The sequence below is a fragment of the Xenopus laevis genome, chromosome 6S (genome assembly GCF_017654675.1).
Source record: "Xenopus laevis strain J_2021 chromosome 6S, Xenopus_laevis_v10.1, whole genome shotgun sequence".
NCBI classification, from domain to species: domain Eukaryota; kingdom Metazoa; phylum Chordata; class Amphibia; order Anura; family Pipidae; genus Xenopus; species Xenopus laevis.
In genome coordinates, this window is record NC_054382.1 from 45,627,152 (window position 1) to 45,645,141 (window position 17,990).

The window sequence follows — 17,990 nt, forward strand, 5'->3', positions numbered from 1 at the left end:
CCTTGCTTTATTTCAGTGTGGTGATGCAACGTTTCGGGGCCACGCCCCCTTTATCACGCCCCGAAACGTTGCATCACCACACTGAAATAAAGCAACGTTTTCCTGCAAACTAAGACCGTGAGTGCTGGTAACTTTCTTCTTGTACACAGACAAACTATTAACACACTCAACACACAGGCTTGTGTATATTCAGAATAGCATCCTGTCATATGTTTTGTTCTAGAATATTGTGCTGTACTGATGGTGTATGTGTGCCTCATTGTCCTGTGGTATTCAGTGCCTCAGCAGTTCCATTCAGGAATGTTCTGTTGTAACAAATAGTGGCAGATGAAAGGAGGTGAAACGGACAATATACTCACATTAGAACTATGCCTGAGCTTCATACAAATGATACAGGACTAGGGTTGGCACTGTAGTATATTTACATTTATATTTTCTCCACTCTAATTGTTTTTTTATGTGATATGTAACAAGAAGCAGTGTAATGAAGGCTTAAGGGAGACATATTCACAAAACTGCTGTATATTTACTCAAATGTCCATGTGGTTTAATTTATATTGCAGAAAATTAATTGAATAAGTAACAATTGCAAGCTTTCAGAGCACACAGGCCCCTTCTTCAGGCAAACTACAAACGAAAGGCTGGAAAGGCACATCACATGTTTACATGTTCTGCATTTTTTCAATGGCTAACACAGTACAATATCTCTAATTTATGTTGGTGAGACTACACAGCACATGAAGGATCGGTTTTCAAAACATAAATCCACAATACATGGAAATGTAACCACCTTTGTAAAACCAGCACACTTCCACCAAGTGAAACATTTGATAAGCCATTATAAATGAGTATTGATGGATTAGGTAGGGAAATACTCCTCCAACTGAAACAAAGAGAAATGTTTTTGACCCATAACTTAGACACACTGCGGCCCTGTGGTTTGAATAGGGAGTACACTCCAGCTCTATTTACACAAGTTGTCGGTCTTATACATTCACTTAGAAAGTTATATCTTTATGTACGATTAGACTATTGTATCTACTACAGTATATGCACTTTAATATTTTTCTCTCTTTTGAAGTTATTAGTTGATGTGTGTAGTTCATGGTTTCTGCATGACTGAAAGTGTCTCAGGAAATGTGTTGAGTACTACTACTAAACGGACAATTGGTTCAAGATTTACACTTTGGTCATTATTATTTAAGTGTGGACCTTTCTTTTGACTTTGCTTTTGATGTAAACACACTTCGCATCAGGTTATAATGGACATTTTCAGGGCTGGATTTGAAGTAACGGCACTCCGAGGCCGCATGTCCCACACAGGACATTTTAATAATCTTGTTTTTGAACCAATATGTATGTACATTCTAATTAGGTAGAGTGACATCACTCTGGATGGGGGAGGAGTTTGTAATCCCCACCATCATCCCCCACTCACCCTTTAAATTGAGGTATTTTGTTGTGGGACTCATTAGGCTTGATAAAGGGCCCGGGGGTTCCCAAAACGTTGCCCTTTTTGCGGATCTTCATGGGCTAAATAAATCACCCTTTTCTGTACTGTCTCGTGACCCTGTGCAAAGGAGGGGTTTTCTGGTAAAGTACAAAAAAAGGTCTGTGATGGATGGGGAAAGGGTATTATGTTGGTCAAAACTGCACACATTCAATCTCCAAGGTCCAATTGGGGATAAAAACAAAATACAAAGAATAAATAGAAGGTGGACTGCAAAACCAAGTACAGTATACACAGTAGATAACAGATATGTTCTGAAGAATTTCATTGTATACTATAGAGCTTATCTGTTATCTACTGTGTATCCTGTGCCTTTTCTCCTTTTTCAGCTTTGAATGGCTGCCCCCATGGATACACAGTAGGAGTTTGTGAAGCAAAACACCAGTTATACCAGTGCAGTGCAACACTACATTATATTTTTATTACTTTCCTTTGCTCTATCACTGCCAAAGTGGCCACACATTTCCTGTTCCTGTTTTCTTTTATTCACTCTTCACTACCTATCTCACACTTCACAGTTTAACTTATGACTCACTGTCACCTAGTGGCCAAAGTAATTATATATTAACCATTAATATTTGAATGTGAATTAACTATTCACATTTCACCCCCCTTACACATGAACCAAATGCAAGCGGAACACATCAAGTTGCTTTCCACCTGCGTTCAGAACTTGCCTGTGCCACAGTGAGTGTGACCTGGTATGTAATACTGGACTGTGTTAACGCATGCTGTGACTCTAAACTCCCTGTTTGCATAATCATTATGTTGATCCTGCCAGTTTGCATGCACACATCAGCCTGTTCAAGGGCAGTACCAGCTCCCAATTTTCCTATATACCTGACACGTTCAGTTGCAAAGACCTGTGCTACAGAACAGTACAGTAAGTGGGCTCCTTGCTCCTCATACATAGCCCTAGCTGCTGCAGTTTATGTCTACATATAATAAAGCTATTTTATGTGCCCATCATACAGGAATACTATAATAAAAATTGCACTCAGAATATCTTAAAAACAAATTGTATTCCATGGGCACAAGAGTATAATCTCTCATGGCTTAAAGGGGAATTCAACCCCCCAAATAATAAAACCCCCTACCCTCCATAGTGCAGGGGAGGAGCAGGGAGGGGGGACTATGGAGGTTAGGAGTTATGGGTTTGTATTGTTTGGTGGGGTTAAATTCTTCTTTAAAGAATCCCATATCCAATTTTGCCACCTGTCATCATTTTCAGAATGAAAGCTGTCAGTACTGCCAGTGTCAGGTAAATTCCCACTATAATTGATAATTTATAATTTAGGTGCTTTTCCACCTGTGAAACAAATCAAAGGCAGGTGAATATACCATAATTGCCATTATTTTAAAGGAAAACTATACCCCCAAAATCAATACTTAAGTAACAGATGGTTTATATCATATTAAGTGGCATATTAAAGAAACTTACTGAACTGGAATATAGATATAAGTAAATATTGCCCTATTACATCATTTATCTTAAGCCCCCTTTTTGTGATTATCTCTGTGCTGCCTCAGAGATCACCTGACCAGAAATACTGCAACTCTAACATTAACAGGAAAAAGAATGGAAAAACTAAAGACAGAACTGTTAATTGGCTCATGTGACCTAGCATGTATGGTTTGTTTGGTTTGTTTGTGTGCACTGTGAATTGAAGGATCCCAGGGGGTGGCCCTTATTTCTTAAAATGGACATTTTCTATGTTTGATTACCCAATGGCACATACTACTAAAAAAGTATATTATTAATAAAATTACATGAAGCAGAGTTTTACATATGAGATGTTTCATGCTAAATATTTTTTATAGAGATCTACGTTGTTCAGGGATATAGTTTTCCTTTAAGGAAGATAATTCAGATATACTCACCCCCCCAAAAAAATGATTTACTGTAATTGCATGGGATTGCATTGTTCACCATCAAATAAGTGGATAAAAAAACTATTTTTTTTTACATATAAATAAGTTTATTTATAAAGCCACAATTTGTCTTGTAAAGTATTACCACAATTGTAAAAAGATGACATTTCTTAGGTAAATAAGCTGAAAAGGGTTGAAGTCATAAGAGGGGTAAAGGGGCTACACAAAGCATATTTATTATATATATGTTGGTGGTTACAGAAATCTGCCAGATGCAGTGAAGTCAGCTACCAGTTGTTGTATCTTCATTCTAATTATGTATTCAACCAAACAATTAAGTTCCTCCTGGCACAGTCTTGTTCATATTTCCGAAACGTGTTCATGTGCAGAGAAAAGTGTTTCCTGACAAAACGGGTTGACAAGGACCATTCCGCTGTTTCGGTAATCTCCATTGGCTGGTGAACGAGGTTCTGAAAGATGGTCCTGTGAAAAATATTCCAAATGTTAAACAGTATCAAGAAAGTAAATATTATACCAATCAGGCATTCAAGGAAAGGTAGAATAACCGGGAGTGGCAAATTGTTAGACGCCAACCAATGATTCTAGTAGCTGTCCTTTATGCTTGCAGTACCAACATTGATGAAGAATTTCTGTACCATGCTTGTGCTCACTTAAGGAAACATAGAGGATGCTGGGGAACTGGAACAATATGGTGTACAGGCCCGGATTTATGGAAAGGCCATCAAGGCCTAGGGCGGGATGATTTTAGGGGGCAGCATGCTGCCCAACCACATACTTATCTCCAGAAACACTGGAGATGAGCAAGAGATAAAATAGTTTTTAAAATTTTCCGTGCACCAATCTCTATTGCTTCAGTCTCAATGATGAAAATTTGCGTGTTAAAAGGGAGGGGACGGGGGCAACAAAAATCAGCGCGCCTAGGGTGCCTGCTATGTAAATCTGGCCCTGCAATTTGATACATATAGGGCCAGTGTCTGAAGTAAGTGACTTGAAGCACTGGGGGGGAGGGGTGCCTAACAATTTGGCAATCTCTGTGATTTCACCTTCCCATGTCCTTTTGCATATAACACAAAGGCAATGTGAATAAATGTTTAGTTTTTCAAATAGGGATGCACCGAATCCACGATTTAGGATTTGGCCGAATCCTTCATGAAACTGAATCCGAATCCTAGTTTGCATATGTAAATTAGGGTTGGGAAAGGAAAAACTTGTTTTGTAACAAAAATTCCTGTGATTTCCCTTCCTGCCCCTAATTTTCATATGCAAATTAGGATTCTGATTCAGGCCAGGCACAAGGATTCACCCGAATCCTAATCCTGCTGAAAAAGGCACAATCCTGGTTGAATCCCGAATCGAATCCTGGATTCGGTGCATCCCTATTTTCAAATGATATAAGGTGGAAACACTTTGCTTAGCCGTCTCTAAAAGTCCACTCGTTTTTTCCACGTAACCCACAGCAGAGGGAGTTTATACAAAGTGCTGGTGTAACCTGCTCCCATCTAAAGGAAATACTGCTGGGCACATGGATTTTGGAAAGGGCCATTTTGCAGAAAAGTCATTCAGAATGCGTTTTGTAAACACAAGGGACAAGAATATCTACATTTATTAAATACATTTAATAGTTGATTAGATGTTTATTGGAAGTTATAAAACAACCTTTCCACATCAAAGGGCAGGCTTACTGGTTTATATGATGCATGGGAGTAAAATCTGCTGTAAGATTTGGACAAAGAATCATATATGAACAACAACCAAAGGGAAAGTAATTAAAAACACAAGTGATGTTTAAAATGGCGTTTTTGAGAATATTTAGCGCTGCCTGCAATGTAAAATATTTCACTGGTGAATATTATATTGCTAAGCAAAGATTAGCAATAACACATGCTCTGGAGTTTCGTGAATGATTTCATCGCAAAATACACTTTACGATTGAGACATTTTATTACATTCACCACAAATTTTCTCAACAGTAGGGATGGGAGAATTTGACTCGTTTCGTTTTGCCATCAATTTTCTGCCGCGAAATGTCGCTGACGGCCATTAAAGTGTTTGGGCATCAAAAAAAATGTTGTCGTGTGGCGAAAGGTTTTTTGACGCGCGTCTTTTTTTTAACCCATGCCGCCATACAAGTCTATGGGCGTCATTTCTGCGCGAAACAAGGTGAAAAAATTCGCCCATCCCTAAGCCATTTTGTAAACTTTGCGAGAAAGTTGTTGCGAGAAAGTCTGTAATCGGTCAAAAAGGACAGAAACATGGTTACTAACATTGCCAATGATATTTGCAAACATTTTTTGCATAAACGAAACATGTTTCATTCACCGCAAGTGTTAAACCCAACTCTAAGGCAAAAGTGACCTCTAAATTCCAAAATGAGGTCCAATACAAGATATGTAGCCCTCTTGTGAGGATGTGAATGTTGGATCTTTATTCAGTAGTCTTGCTGCATTACCTCTGAAGTTTCCAGGGACTGAATCTCTCGAGGTAACTCCACCGCATGTTTGTTGAAGTAGTCCATGGTTATTGCATTGTTCCAGTAGCTTAGGTTATTCTCTGGGTTAGAGGCCTTCTTCTTCCGCCTCATACAGCACACAGTCAGGAGCACAGCTGGCAACAAGAAAAAGAGTCAAATGATGGGCAGCTTTGACTCTCCAAACTCATTCTGCCAAATTAGCACAGGTACTGTATCTTTGAGAAATGTGCTACTTCATTAAAGCTCAGTTAGGAAAGTGCTGATAAATGTGAGAATTATTCAGGATTTCCCCAGTTCAAAGTGTAATATATCTCTCCCTTAATTATGTTGTTATAATACACAAAAGCCATGAATATCCTGTAAATAATATCCTTATAAACAGTTCTTATTAATGTCATCAGTTATAAACGAAGCTTAGTGATGTCATTTTTGTCGCGAAAACTTGTGTATATAATAAATAACGTACCCCTTGTTGGAAAATATGTGGATTTTAGAAGTGATCTTGGAGTTCCACGACCTGGATAAAAGCACTTGGCCTTTGGCCTTGTGCTTTTATATGGTCATGGAACTCCTTATGACTTATAATATACTTATATTTTGCAATAGGGGTATTTAATTCACTATTTAATTACAGCATTTTATCTGTCTGTTATTCTTTGGTATAAACACCTTGCCACTGTCTAAAGCAAAATGTTGTATTGTGTTTGTCACTAATAGAAATCCTTTACAGGTTAACTCAACAGATTTTTCAGTTAACTTAACTCAATGCAGTCATGGTACAGCTATGGGATCTCTTATTCAGAATGCTGGGAACCTGGGGTTTTCAAAATATTCCTTAATTTGGATCTTCTACTAGAAATCATGTAAATATTAAATAAACACAATAGCCTGGTTTTGCTTCCAATAAGAATTAATTATATCTCAGTACAAGGTCAATATCAAGGGACTGTTTTATTATTACAGAGAAAAGGAAAATCATTTTTAAAAATCTGGATTATCTGGATAATATGGAGTCTATAGGAAATGGCTTTTCTGTAATTCTGAGCTTTCTGGATTTCTGGTTTCCAGATAACTGTACTATGAAGTACTGTATATGATCTCCTGTGATTATGTCCATCCTACTGAAGAGATAAATTAGCATGTATACCCTGTTGATAAAACAGTTAGATGTTCTGCCTGTATATTATAGTTGCTTACTCCATTGCTCAGTTTAACTGATAATGCAAATTCTTCTGTCTATTGTAGCCCAATTCTGATATGCAAATATAAACAAAAAAAAGCATGTTTCCCAAATGAAAAAAAGGGAAATAACTCCTTACTGACTAGGTTGTACATGTCATTTAAGCCTGGCACTATGGAATACTTAGTTTTGCTTTGTATCACTACTTTCTGTTCTCACTTGACAGTGGATGCAAATTTCTGAATTTATACTTGTAATGTAAACATAATAACCACTAGATGGCAGCATGTGCTACTAAGACAGTAAACTTGGGACTCAAATGTGCAGCCCCCTATTATAGAAGGCTATACATCCTAGTTGTATTGCAAATGATCAGAATATATGTAAAAAAATTATACTAATACAATAATATTCTAAAACAGTAGGACATTGTAGCAAGTTAAGAGCATCAAGCGACAGTGTGATAAAACATTGTAGTGTGCAAAACATAAAACAGCAGAATTAGGCAACACCATCGGAAAGCCAGTTAAGAAGACAGTGAACATCATGGAATACAACAAGTACACATTTGTTATCATTATTTATAGACGCTTGAGACTGGGGTTTTATGGATTTCCATACCTTACTTTTGCTAAAGATCATTTAAACATTAAATAAAAGGAAAAGAGAAATTATTGAAATTTTTTTAAATATTTGCTTAAAATGGACTCTAGAGATCAGATTTCTAGATACGTGATCCTATATTTGTACTCTAATCTTACTTTAACACTTGCAAAACTGGAGGCTTGTTGTTCTATTTTAAGAGCTAGTTGGTATCTAAGGACTGTTCTGATATTGATTAATATGTACTGTATACATGTCTGTGCTTTTCATTCTTAACAGTGAACCCTCAATTTTACATGCCCTGATTCTCCTGCATTTTACATTGGATTTTTGTAGTCTCATCCAGTTATAATTCATTTCAATGAGTTCTTTTGCTGTTTATATCATGTTTCCCAGATTTTACACTAAGATTTTGTCATCTGTGAACTTTATTAGTGAAATTAAGAGGTTTAAAATACTAACCAGATGCATATCTTCCCATAATTATGTCTGTGAATAATAAAGTCCAATTAGCCTGCACTTTATACAGTCATGCGCCAATCACTTATTGCTTTAGGTTGTGCATTTGAGGGGCTATTTATTTACCCAGTTTTTATTTTTACACTGAACTGTTCCTTTAAGAACCAACAAGCAGAGTTTATGTATCCTAGGGAAACTAGGGAAAAAAGCAGATAAGATCTCAGCGACAGTGTTTCTGATCAGCAAAGGCGAAGGCAAGAAGTTTCACACTAAACCATATTTATAATGATAAAAGCTACAATGATAAACTCCAAAGACGGCAAAAAAAGTCAGTAGAAGAGACGTGCTTTTAAATTCACCAGGTAAGTAAACTTGGCGTTTTTTTTAATTGAAAAATATCATAGAAAATATCCCTGGGCAATTCTGGATGGCTAAGGACAGAAATCAACGAATAAAATGGGTAATTGGCTAATAGTAGTATCCTCCAATTTGTAATTCTGTAACAAGTGGAAGGCTACAGGCTGGCAATCAATGATGTAATAAAAACAGTATCTGTTTTTACCCCAAATGCACCAGATCCAGAACTCTGTTAGCAACATTTTTTTTGCAGAATTCAGAATTGGCTGGATTTGTTTCAGTATTCTGCCTTATCCAAAAATTCTATATAACGTAAGTAGAATCCCTACTACACAGGTTTATCATATATTATATGATATATGATATTTTCTGGCCAAAAATCCTTCCAAGTCTAGGGTCTCTGTGCAAACGGCATCTCTGCTCTGTGCCTGTCTATATATCTATGATATTTCATCCCATGGTTATATTAGCCATAGAGACCACTTTAAATAACCTACAAAAGGAAGAAGAAAGGGCTATGGTTTATTGAAGAGATATTATGGGTATAGTTAAAAGAGAATTTTGTTAATAACCCTGTCATCTTGTAGGTGCTAAAAGTATAAACAGAGATATTGTTTTAATAATTATTTGGGTAATAGCAAACTAGAAGATTAATCACCAATGTCCTTACCTTTGCTGCTGCAGGAGAAAAAATCTCCTGCAGATGCTTTCCCACTGACAATAATGTTAATCACTGATTGGAATGCAGTAGACACCCAGAACAGAAGCACATACACATCCAAACAGATGTGCACATGTCTCTCTTACTATGGGGAACAGCACAGCACCAATGAGGAGAGTGGAAATAGGGGACCAGAATAGGGGTAGGCAGCAGAGAAGGTACGTATCTGAAGCCCCTCCAGCTTTGCTCCCTACGCAGATGCCTCTTCTGCCTACCTCTAGTTCTGTCCCTGATTGCGAGTGACTAAAGTCCTGGTGTGCCATTGCCTTAATTGTTGTTTGTGGATGAAAAGCAATGAAGAAGGCAAGTACTATTTCTAGAGCTTTGCAAAAAACATCTAGAATTTACATGTGACATGAGGACTTCAGTTGGAGGTGATGTGCGCAGGAATTCAAGATAACCTGAAACTTTATTTAATGAAGACATAAGAAGTTTCAGCTGCTGAAGGTATTTTTGTTGTAGTAGTAATTAGGTATGTGTTTAACAAGTCCCAAGCATGGATCATAATAAGTAAGGGCACTATCAGACCTAGGGGAAGATAATGAGATACTTATGGTTGGGTACAGGTTCTGAAAATTTGTTTAAGATCACGATTGATAGAAAGTTTCACCCTTTAAGGGGATCTAAAGGCAAAAAATAAAAGCCCATTTATTTAAAAGAGAGTATTTGGTGTCTGCATTGACAGGCGCTGTGTCAACCTAGCATGTTTCAACCCTAAAATTAGCTCCATGTGTCTGCAAACAGGCTGACACAGCATCTGTGTATGCAGGCAGAGAAACAGCCCTTCCTCTCTCCTCAGGCCACTCCATGTGGTTTTAGCCAAAGATTTGTGTCCACAGCCATCAGAATGAGTAACGAGAAAGGGGACTTAAAGAGAGACCAACGCCAGCAAGTAAATAATTAACATATTTCATAACATTGTCCCTGCATACTGACTGTCCATCCTCATTACTTGCCAAAAATAGGTTTTTGAACCAGTTAATTTGATAACTTTCAGGTTTCCTGCTTCTCAGTTATCCTTATAGCCTGGTCATTCACTTAACTGAATATCACTCACGTGTTTTTTCTCTTGCTCTGGCTATGTTCAGCTCAAGGCAGGTCCAGACTGAGAATTAAAATAGGCCCTGGCATTTCAGGTACACAGAGGCCCAAACAGCCCCCACCAGCCCACTAAATACTGACTTTCTATGGCACCTTATAGCAGCCCCTCTGGCATTTGTCAGAACCCACAGATTGCCAGTCCGGGCCTGGCTCAAGGCCTATATACAAGGCCTATATACACCACAATGAATATTGGCAACAATGAATATATAAAAACACTTACAACAAGAAGATATTGGCACGCTGATGGCTAGAAAGATCCATACTATATCCATTTTGCCAAGACATATCGTCTCTTTGTGCTGAGGATGACTGCCCTCTTCTGTAACATGTGAAATATTGCCAGGCACTCCAGGTTTCCATGTCCCAGCAGGCACCAGCCTATTAAGAAAATTTCCTGTTGCTGTGTAGGCAGCTGTGGAGATGGTAACAGAAACCGTGGCAGTTATATCTGTTGATGGAATCATATCCAATGTGGTATCTTTGTTTGCAACACTATGTGGTTTGATACTGATATCCTTGTAGACTCCTGGTTCATCTGTTGGAATCTTGGCATCAGTGGAAGTCTTTTCATGGTGGGATGAAGTAAAAGTTTGATCTGCCAAATTAGTTCCATTTTTTACTTGCCTTATAGAAATCAATGAACTATTTCTGTTTAATACATCCCATAATTTAAAGTAGTTGCGTTTGAAAGGCACTGACACCACTTCAGTGTTGTCTGACATGTCACTTGCTGAGGTGGGCAATTCTCCGTCCATGAGCTCTTCTTGGCTAAAGCCCTGCAACCTCCCACCACGAATAAAAGTGTCTTTAAGGAAAGCTAGCACAGAGCCACTGCTATTTTCATTGGTTGATACAGTTCTCACAGAATGTTCTGTTTTGAGGTAAGGCTCTAAGGACTCTGTGAAGTCAGCTGTGACTTTCTGAAATACATTCCTCTCATTGTAAGGATTTTTTGAATGTGTAACATTCTGACTATTAGGAAGTGGTGTTACCAAGGTTGCCATTAACTTCTGAGAGTGCCAAGTTCCAGACTTTCTCAGTTTACGTGCAAGATCAAAACCGTGAGTTGGCCCCACCATTGCAGCATTTGTGGTTGTTTCTTTCAGAACTTGGTAAGATGGCAAAGTGGAAAATAACTCCTTTACTTCAAATGTATTTTTCTCTGCCAGTGCCAGAACAAGTAGAACACCTGCAAGAGATTAGACTACGATGATTATTGTTTCTCATAACATAACCAAAACCTGTTCAGTGACACAAACACATAAAGTCAGCAAATTAATTCAGAATATATATATATATATATATATATATATATATATATATATATATATATATATATATATATATATATATATATATATATATATATATATATATACATAATGTTCAAAGTGGACCAGCACACCGAAGTTTTTCAATCAAAAGAGTTTTATTTTAACATCACTCATGTGTCCAACGTTTCGGCCCACATTAGGGCCTTTATCAAGGATAAGTGCAAGTGATCATGTGGGTGTTTAAATACAAAAAAAGTGGGCGTCAGAATGACATCATTAACAACCAATTAATGCAAATGAGTGCCTTAGTTCATACATGTGTTTCAATTCCAAATCTGGTCACTAGGTGTCAGCATTGTACCAATTTCACCATTTTGTTTTTTATAATAATGTTTGTGATTTCCATTTTCGTGTGGAATTTCGCATAATCATATGTGATCATGTGCAGTTATATATGTGTACAATGTGTATCAAGAAAATCATTAAAAACAATAAACGAATATATCGCAAAGAAAATTCTCTAGTGTCTTATTGGACTGCTTACTTTGTCTCAGCATGAGAGAGATATTAACACCATCTAAAAGAAAAAAGTATATGTATCATTATTACAAACATTGTTGCTGCTCACGTTTCATTTTGTATTCCGTTATTGTGTATCCTATCTCTACTCGTATTTCACAATTGAGACTGGGAAAAAGATTTTTTAAGTTAGGAAACAATTCAGGATTAATTGCCCATTCAGGCCCCTGGGTGCCGTGCAGTCTAGCTCGTGTATCCAGAATGCTTCTTTCTTCAGAAGCATGTCATCATAATTGCCCCCTCTAGGTTTCTTGGGTATCTGATCAATTGGCATGCATCTGAATGCCGCAGGGCTGTGTCTTGCTTCGGCCCAATGTTTGGCTACTGGCTGCTGAGAAATATCCTGTTTCTTGCCCTTAATTTTATGTGATCTGTCTGGATCTAGAGCGGCTCTTATGCTAGATCTATGCATCGCAATACGCTCTTTCAGTTGTCTGGTGGTTTTTCCACAGTACACCAGACCGCATGGACATTTTATTATATACACTACCATCGATGAATCACATGTCAATTTCTGTCGAATGGTATATTTTTTGCCTGTTTGTGGATGAAAAATTTTTCATCCACAAACAGGCAAAAAATATACCATTCACTTGCACTTATCCTTGATAAAGGCCCTAATGTGGGCCGAAACGTTGGACACATGAGTGATGTTAAAATAAAACTCTTTTGATTGAAAAACTTCGGTGTGCTGGTCCACTTTGAACATTATATACGCTGATTGACCAAGCACCCATATCTGAGCAACAAGGAAGGAGTGCAGGTACTTTGTGAATGCCTATATATATACATATATATATATATTGTCTCTCAGGATATTATAGCATCATTTTCAATATAATCAACTTTGGCATCCATAACTGGTGGTTCAACCATACAAAGAGGACTGAACACTTGATATTCCTAATTTATATAACTTTTTTTACACTCATGCTAAATAGAAATTGTTTGAATAGCCTTGGACCCACTTGTCTTAAAGTATTTCTAGATCACAGTCTATAAATTGGTTTTGCCTATGAACTTTCGATGTCAAAAGTATGAACAAGGCAAGAGCCACCAATGCTTGAAAATAAGTTAAGTAATATTCTCTGTAAAAAAACATGACACAAAGATGAAGGCTAGACCTCCAATAATAGGGTGGCAGAAAAGGACAACTTTACAACAAGGAATTACAAATATATAAGGTTTAAAACTGTCAATATAGAAACTAATAAAAGAGGACAAAATCCACATAGAAAGCCTTGCAAGACATGCACTTAATGGATCCAAGAAATCAGCCATACACTCCATGCTAGCCCAGGTTACCCAGCCCAGTACTAGTGTCCTCTATGTTTGAAGTCCCAGTTGACTTTAGCTAATTTCTATGTTTTTGACCTGCCACTTTTGATCTGCAACCTGGCTGGCAACCTCGCTGCATGCACATATCATGATGAAAGGGATGGTGGCAGAGATATAAGGGAACCCTGGGAGCAGTGAGGAGCTGGCCGTACTGGAGGGACTTGAAGGTTTGGACTAAAGTCCCCCCCCAGCATTCTGACCTAGGCACGTACCTCTTCTGCCGCCGAAAAAATGTATCAAATTAAATTTTAAGTAGAAGGATAAGCTTACCGCTTTCCGTAATGGGTCCGGCTGCTCATGCCCTAAAACCCTCAGCAATGGGGAGCTTCACGCAAACACTTTAAATGACAAGCAGGCACCATTCCGGAACACCAAAAAAATTAGTTAGTTAGTAGAATCCAGGAGTCCAAAAATCTTTTGAAAAATACAAAAATCTTTATTTACATCATGTATAAAAATAAAAGCCTAAGGATTCTAGCCTGGATTCTACTAACTAACTATTTGAATTGTTAGATGAACAGTATGAAGGAGAAAACAGAAGCAAGCAAAATTATTATCATTGCAAAAAGCTAGGTTTTATAAAGGTGAAATACCTCTTCAAGGATTGAACATTTGTATATTAATAATGTCTCTGTCTTCTATATATATATATATATATATATATATATATATATATCATTCAGAAATATGTAATATCATCTTCATGTCACCCCTCTTCCTTATGTTATTTGATCATAGTCATATCCACTTTATTTCCTGGCAGATATCATCTTCAGTGCTTTAAAATTGCCATTATAGGAGCTGTTCTGACACATGAAATTAGGTTAACTGCTATAAAAACTAATAAATAAACTAAACATGCTGCCTTGTCCTCAAGATCTTACAATGCATATAGGGATTATCTGGTTGATTTCTTTATCATAAAGCTAAATTAATAGCACTCCTGTACTCAAAGAATTGCTTTTAAACATGCCACGCAGAGCACACATTTTTACATTGTTATGGTTCCTTCATTTTTGGTTACCCTTAAGGAATGTGATTTAGGATTACACTCCTCTTTCAAGTGACCATAAATGAGACTGGTTGATTTACTTTGAAAACATCCAAATGTTCACTTGTGCCTGGATAATATTTGGAATGCCATCTTTCTTTTAACTTCATGTTACTATGGTAACCCGAATAGAAGAGGCATATCTTCCTTTTGAGTCAGACAATAGGATTGGTTGTGCAAATGAAAAATCATTTATTCAAATTGTCTTTGTAATTACTCCTGCCCATTGAACCCAGTGAGTGACAAAATCTGACTTCCACTTTGTTCCTATTGATATTCTCATTTAGCTGGTCGTTACACATTGGACAAAAGTTCAGAAACCGTTTGTTAACAGTAATTTTCTTGTGCCTGGTCTCGTCAAGTGAGATTTATACGTTATATGGCACAACGTCTATTCAAACAAATTAGTGTGAGCGGACACACACCCACGACACGCTCCTGTAGAGTCGCCTGGTGCTTGGTAATGGAAGTTTCGGCAGCTTCCTATTCAATATACTAGAAGAAAGTTACCAGCACTCACGGTCTTCAGCTGGCCATGGATGCAAAGATCCGATCGTACGAATCATCGTACGATCGGACTTTCCCATCTCCCGACCCGCCACTAACCATTCAGATCAAAGTCTTACCAGTCAGATTAGTTAAAGAACAGATCAGCAATGTTCTGCCCCTGACAGCAATCGTACGATATCTATGTCCAAGCAAAGCTAGTGACAGTCTCCCAGTGAGAATCGTACGATCGGCAATACACGCAGAGATATTATCGGCAGCCGACAGAAATTTTCAAACCTGTCCGATCGACCAAACGACCGATCTCTGCCGGACGAAAAATGTCGGGACTCTCCACACACGGTTCGAAAATCGTACGAATCCTCGATTCGTACGATCAGATCTTTGCGTCTATGGCCAGCTTTAGTTTGCAGGAAAACCTTGCTTTATTTCATTGCGGTGATGCAACGTTTCGGGGCCACTCCTCTTTATCAAGCATTGATAAAGGGGCGTGGCCCTGAAACGTTGCATCACCCGCACTGAAATAAAGCAAGGTTTTCCTGCAAACTAAGACCGTGAGTGCTGGTAACTTTCTTCTTGTACAATGTCTATTCAAGCAATAGCAAGTATTGGATGAGCTGTGAACTAATAGTTTAAAGGATGCTTACTTTAATAGGGATGGATTCAGTATGTGTCTGAATCTGAGCCTCTTTCAGCAGTATTCAGATTCGGCCAAATCCAAGAGTCTGGCCAAACCAAGCTCCATAAATCATGTGACTCTTTGTCAAAAAAACAGGGTATAGGAATTTTTGAGCACGGTAATATTAATAATAAGTTATATCCCCATATCCCCCCAAATGGTTTGGAAGTGAATAAAATGAGTTAACTATCCTTGCAATTGTTGTTTAGGTTCTATTCCTATGCTAATATAGGGTGATTGGTTGATGCCCTGCCTGGCATAGAGTAAATGTGTTTCACCACCAGACAGTGGTGTAACTAGATGTTATTGGGCCTACCAAACATACAGAGGTTGTCCTGTTTTACCAATACATATTAAAATGGCTCATTAATCAGTGCTTCATTGGGCCCCCTATACCTCCTGGGCCCCCATGCAGCAACGGGTTCTGCTTCCTATGTACTGTAGATACTCCCCTGCCACCAGATGATATAAGAGACTGATGTCAGAGCATCTGATACAATACTCAATAAATCAACTGAAATTGTAAGCAATGTACTTTATACTAAGATATATCTATAACCCAGCAGAGATCCAGTTTTGGATTGTGCTGAATACTGACATAAAGCTATAAGTCTGTATTAGGAGCAGATCAATTTGTCACATTTTATCCTGAGCAAGGAGCAGGCATTCAGCGTATCTAAGCTATTAGCGCCATCATCAAATCTCCCATAAACTGCAGTTCAGCAAACCGCTGACTCATAGGTGTGCTGTAAATGTCTTTCTTGAAGTTCCATTACAGGGCGCTGATATTACCTAGTGAATTTGTGCTATTACCTGCACCACAATTTACAATTACATTTCACTTATGCTGCGGATGGGCTTTGGGTTTGGGCTGAATTATAAAAACAACTTTCCCCAAAATGTTTTCATGAACACATCTTTTTACAATTATTTTATTCTAGCCTTAGAAATCACACGCTGTTGCAGAAGGTCAATAAATAGTAGTTGTTGATTTATATATACGTGTAGTGTGTGTGTGTGTATATAGTTACATAGCAAGTGGAAAAACTATTGGGGTAGATACATGGATGGGATCCATTATCCGGAAACCGGTTATCCATGTTAGTCATCTCCCATAGACTTCATTTTAATAAACTTTTTATAAAATAATTCTGATTTTAAAAAATGATTTCCTTTTTCTCTTTAATAATAAAACAGTATTTTGTACTTCATCCAAGCTAAGCTATAATTAATCCTTATTAGAGGTAAACAGTCCTATTGGGTCTATTCAATGTTTAAATTATTTTTTAGTAGACTTAAGAAATGGATATCCAAATGTATAAAAATCATTGACCCCTTATCTGGAAATCTCCAGGTCCCGAGCCTTCTGGATAACAGGTCCCATACCTGCATATCTATTCCATAATACTCTATGATACGTTGGCCCAGAGGAGAATAACAGAAGCAGCATTAATCCAGGCTGAGGAGCCAGTGCCATTGCTGATAAGTCACCACCTGGGAAATGGGGTATGACTGGTTATGAGCTCATTGAGTTGTTGTTGCTTATGTCATGCCTTGTTAAAACTAATAGCACTTTCTAGGAAAGTGAGGCAAGAACTAGTAAGAGCAGCCTGTGCTTGACTAGAAGGGGGGATGTCAAGGGGGTAGCTCTCCCATTAGGCAAGACTGGCCTGTAGTGTAGGATCACAGACCAATAAGGATTTAGGTTTAGTGATTTCCCTGATCCAACGTGTAGGGATCCAGGTCATGGTACAGAGATTGTGAGGGTGCATCTATCAATGTGGTACTCTATCTCCACAGGGATGTCACAAGGTGCTGTCTCTGAATTGCTCTGATGCTCTTTGATACGTATATGAAAAACCTCAAGGATTGTGAGTAGGAAAACTCTGGTTTGTGTTCTTTTATTTAGTCACTCAGCACAAGTAAGTTGTAACACCACTCCTTCACCCTTTCATATAGCAAAGGCCCATCCTGTGGAGAGAGGGTTAAATGTAACCGGTGTTCTGCCTGTTTCCTAGCAGGACAAGGTCTAGCATAGCCTAGATGAAGTTGCACCTGCTTTATAAAACAAAGTCTGTTATGAATAAAGCAAATAGATTTAAAGCATAGATTTAAAAATAAAGCATATAGGTTTAAAGCTACCCTGGGTGCTGCTACAAATTTAATATGGAACTTCAATTAATATGGAATATATAGTATAAATATTACCCTTGGTCTGTGAAACATTTTTGCAAAGATTCTCCAATAAAGATCCCGTAAGAGAGG

General features: G+C 37.9%; 1 protein-coding gene across 1 annotated transcript in view; it reads right to left on the reverse strand.

Annotated features, from left to right (window-relative positions):
• Positions 1-3,474: 3,474 nt before the first annotated feature.
• Positions 3,475-17,990, reverse strand: part of LOC108719989 (transmembrane protein 108) — a 105,784-nt gene continuing 91,268 nt past the window's right edge. Inside the window, exons 4-6 of the mRNA XM_018269338.2 lie at positions 10,518-11,486; positions 5,853-6,007; positions 3,475-3,865 (exon numbers count right to left, since the gene is read on the reverse strand). Coding sequence (XP_018124827.1) covers positions 3,743-3,865; positions 5,853-6,007; positions 10,518-11,486 — 1,247 coding nt within the window. The 3' untranslated portion in view covers positions 3,475-3,742. The remainder of the gene's footprint in view (positions 3,866-5,852; positions 6,008-10,517; positions 11,487-17,990) is intronic.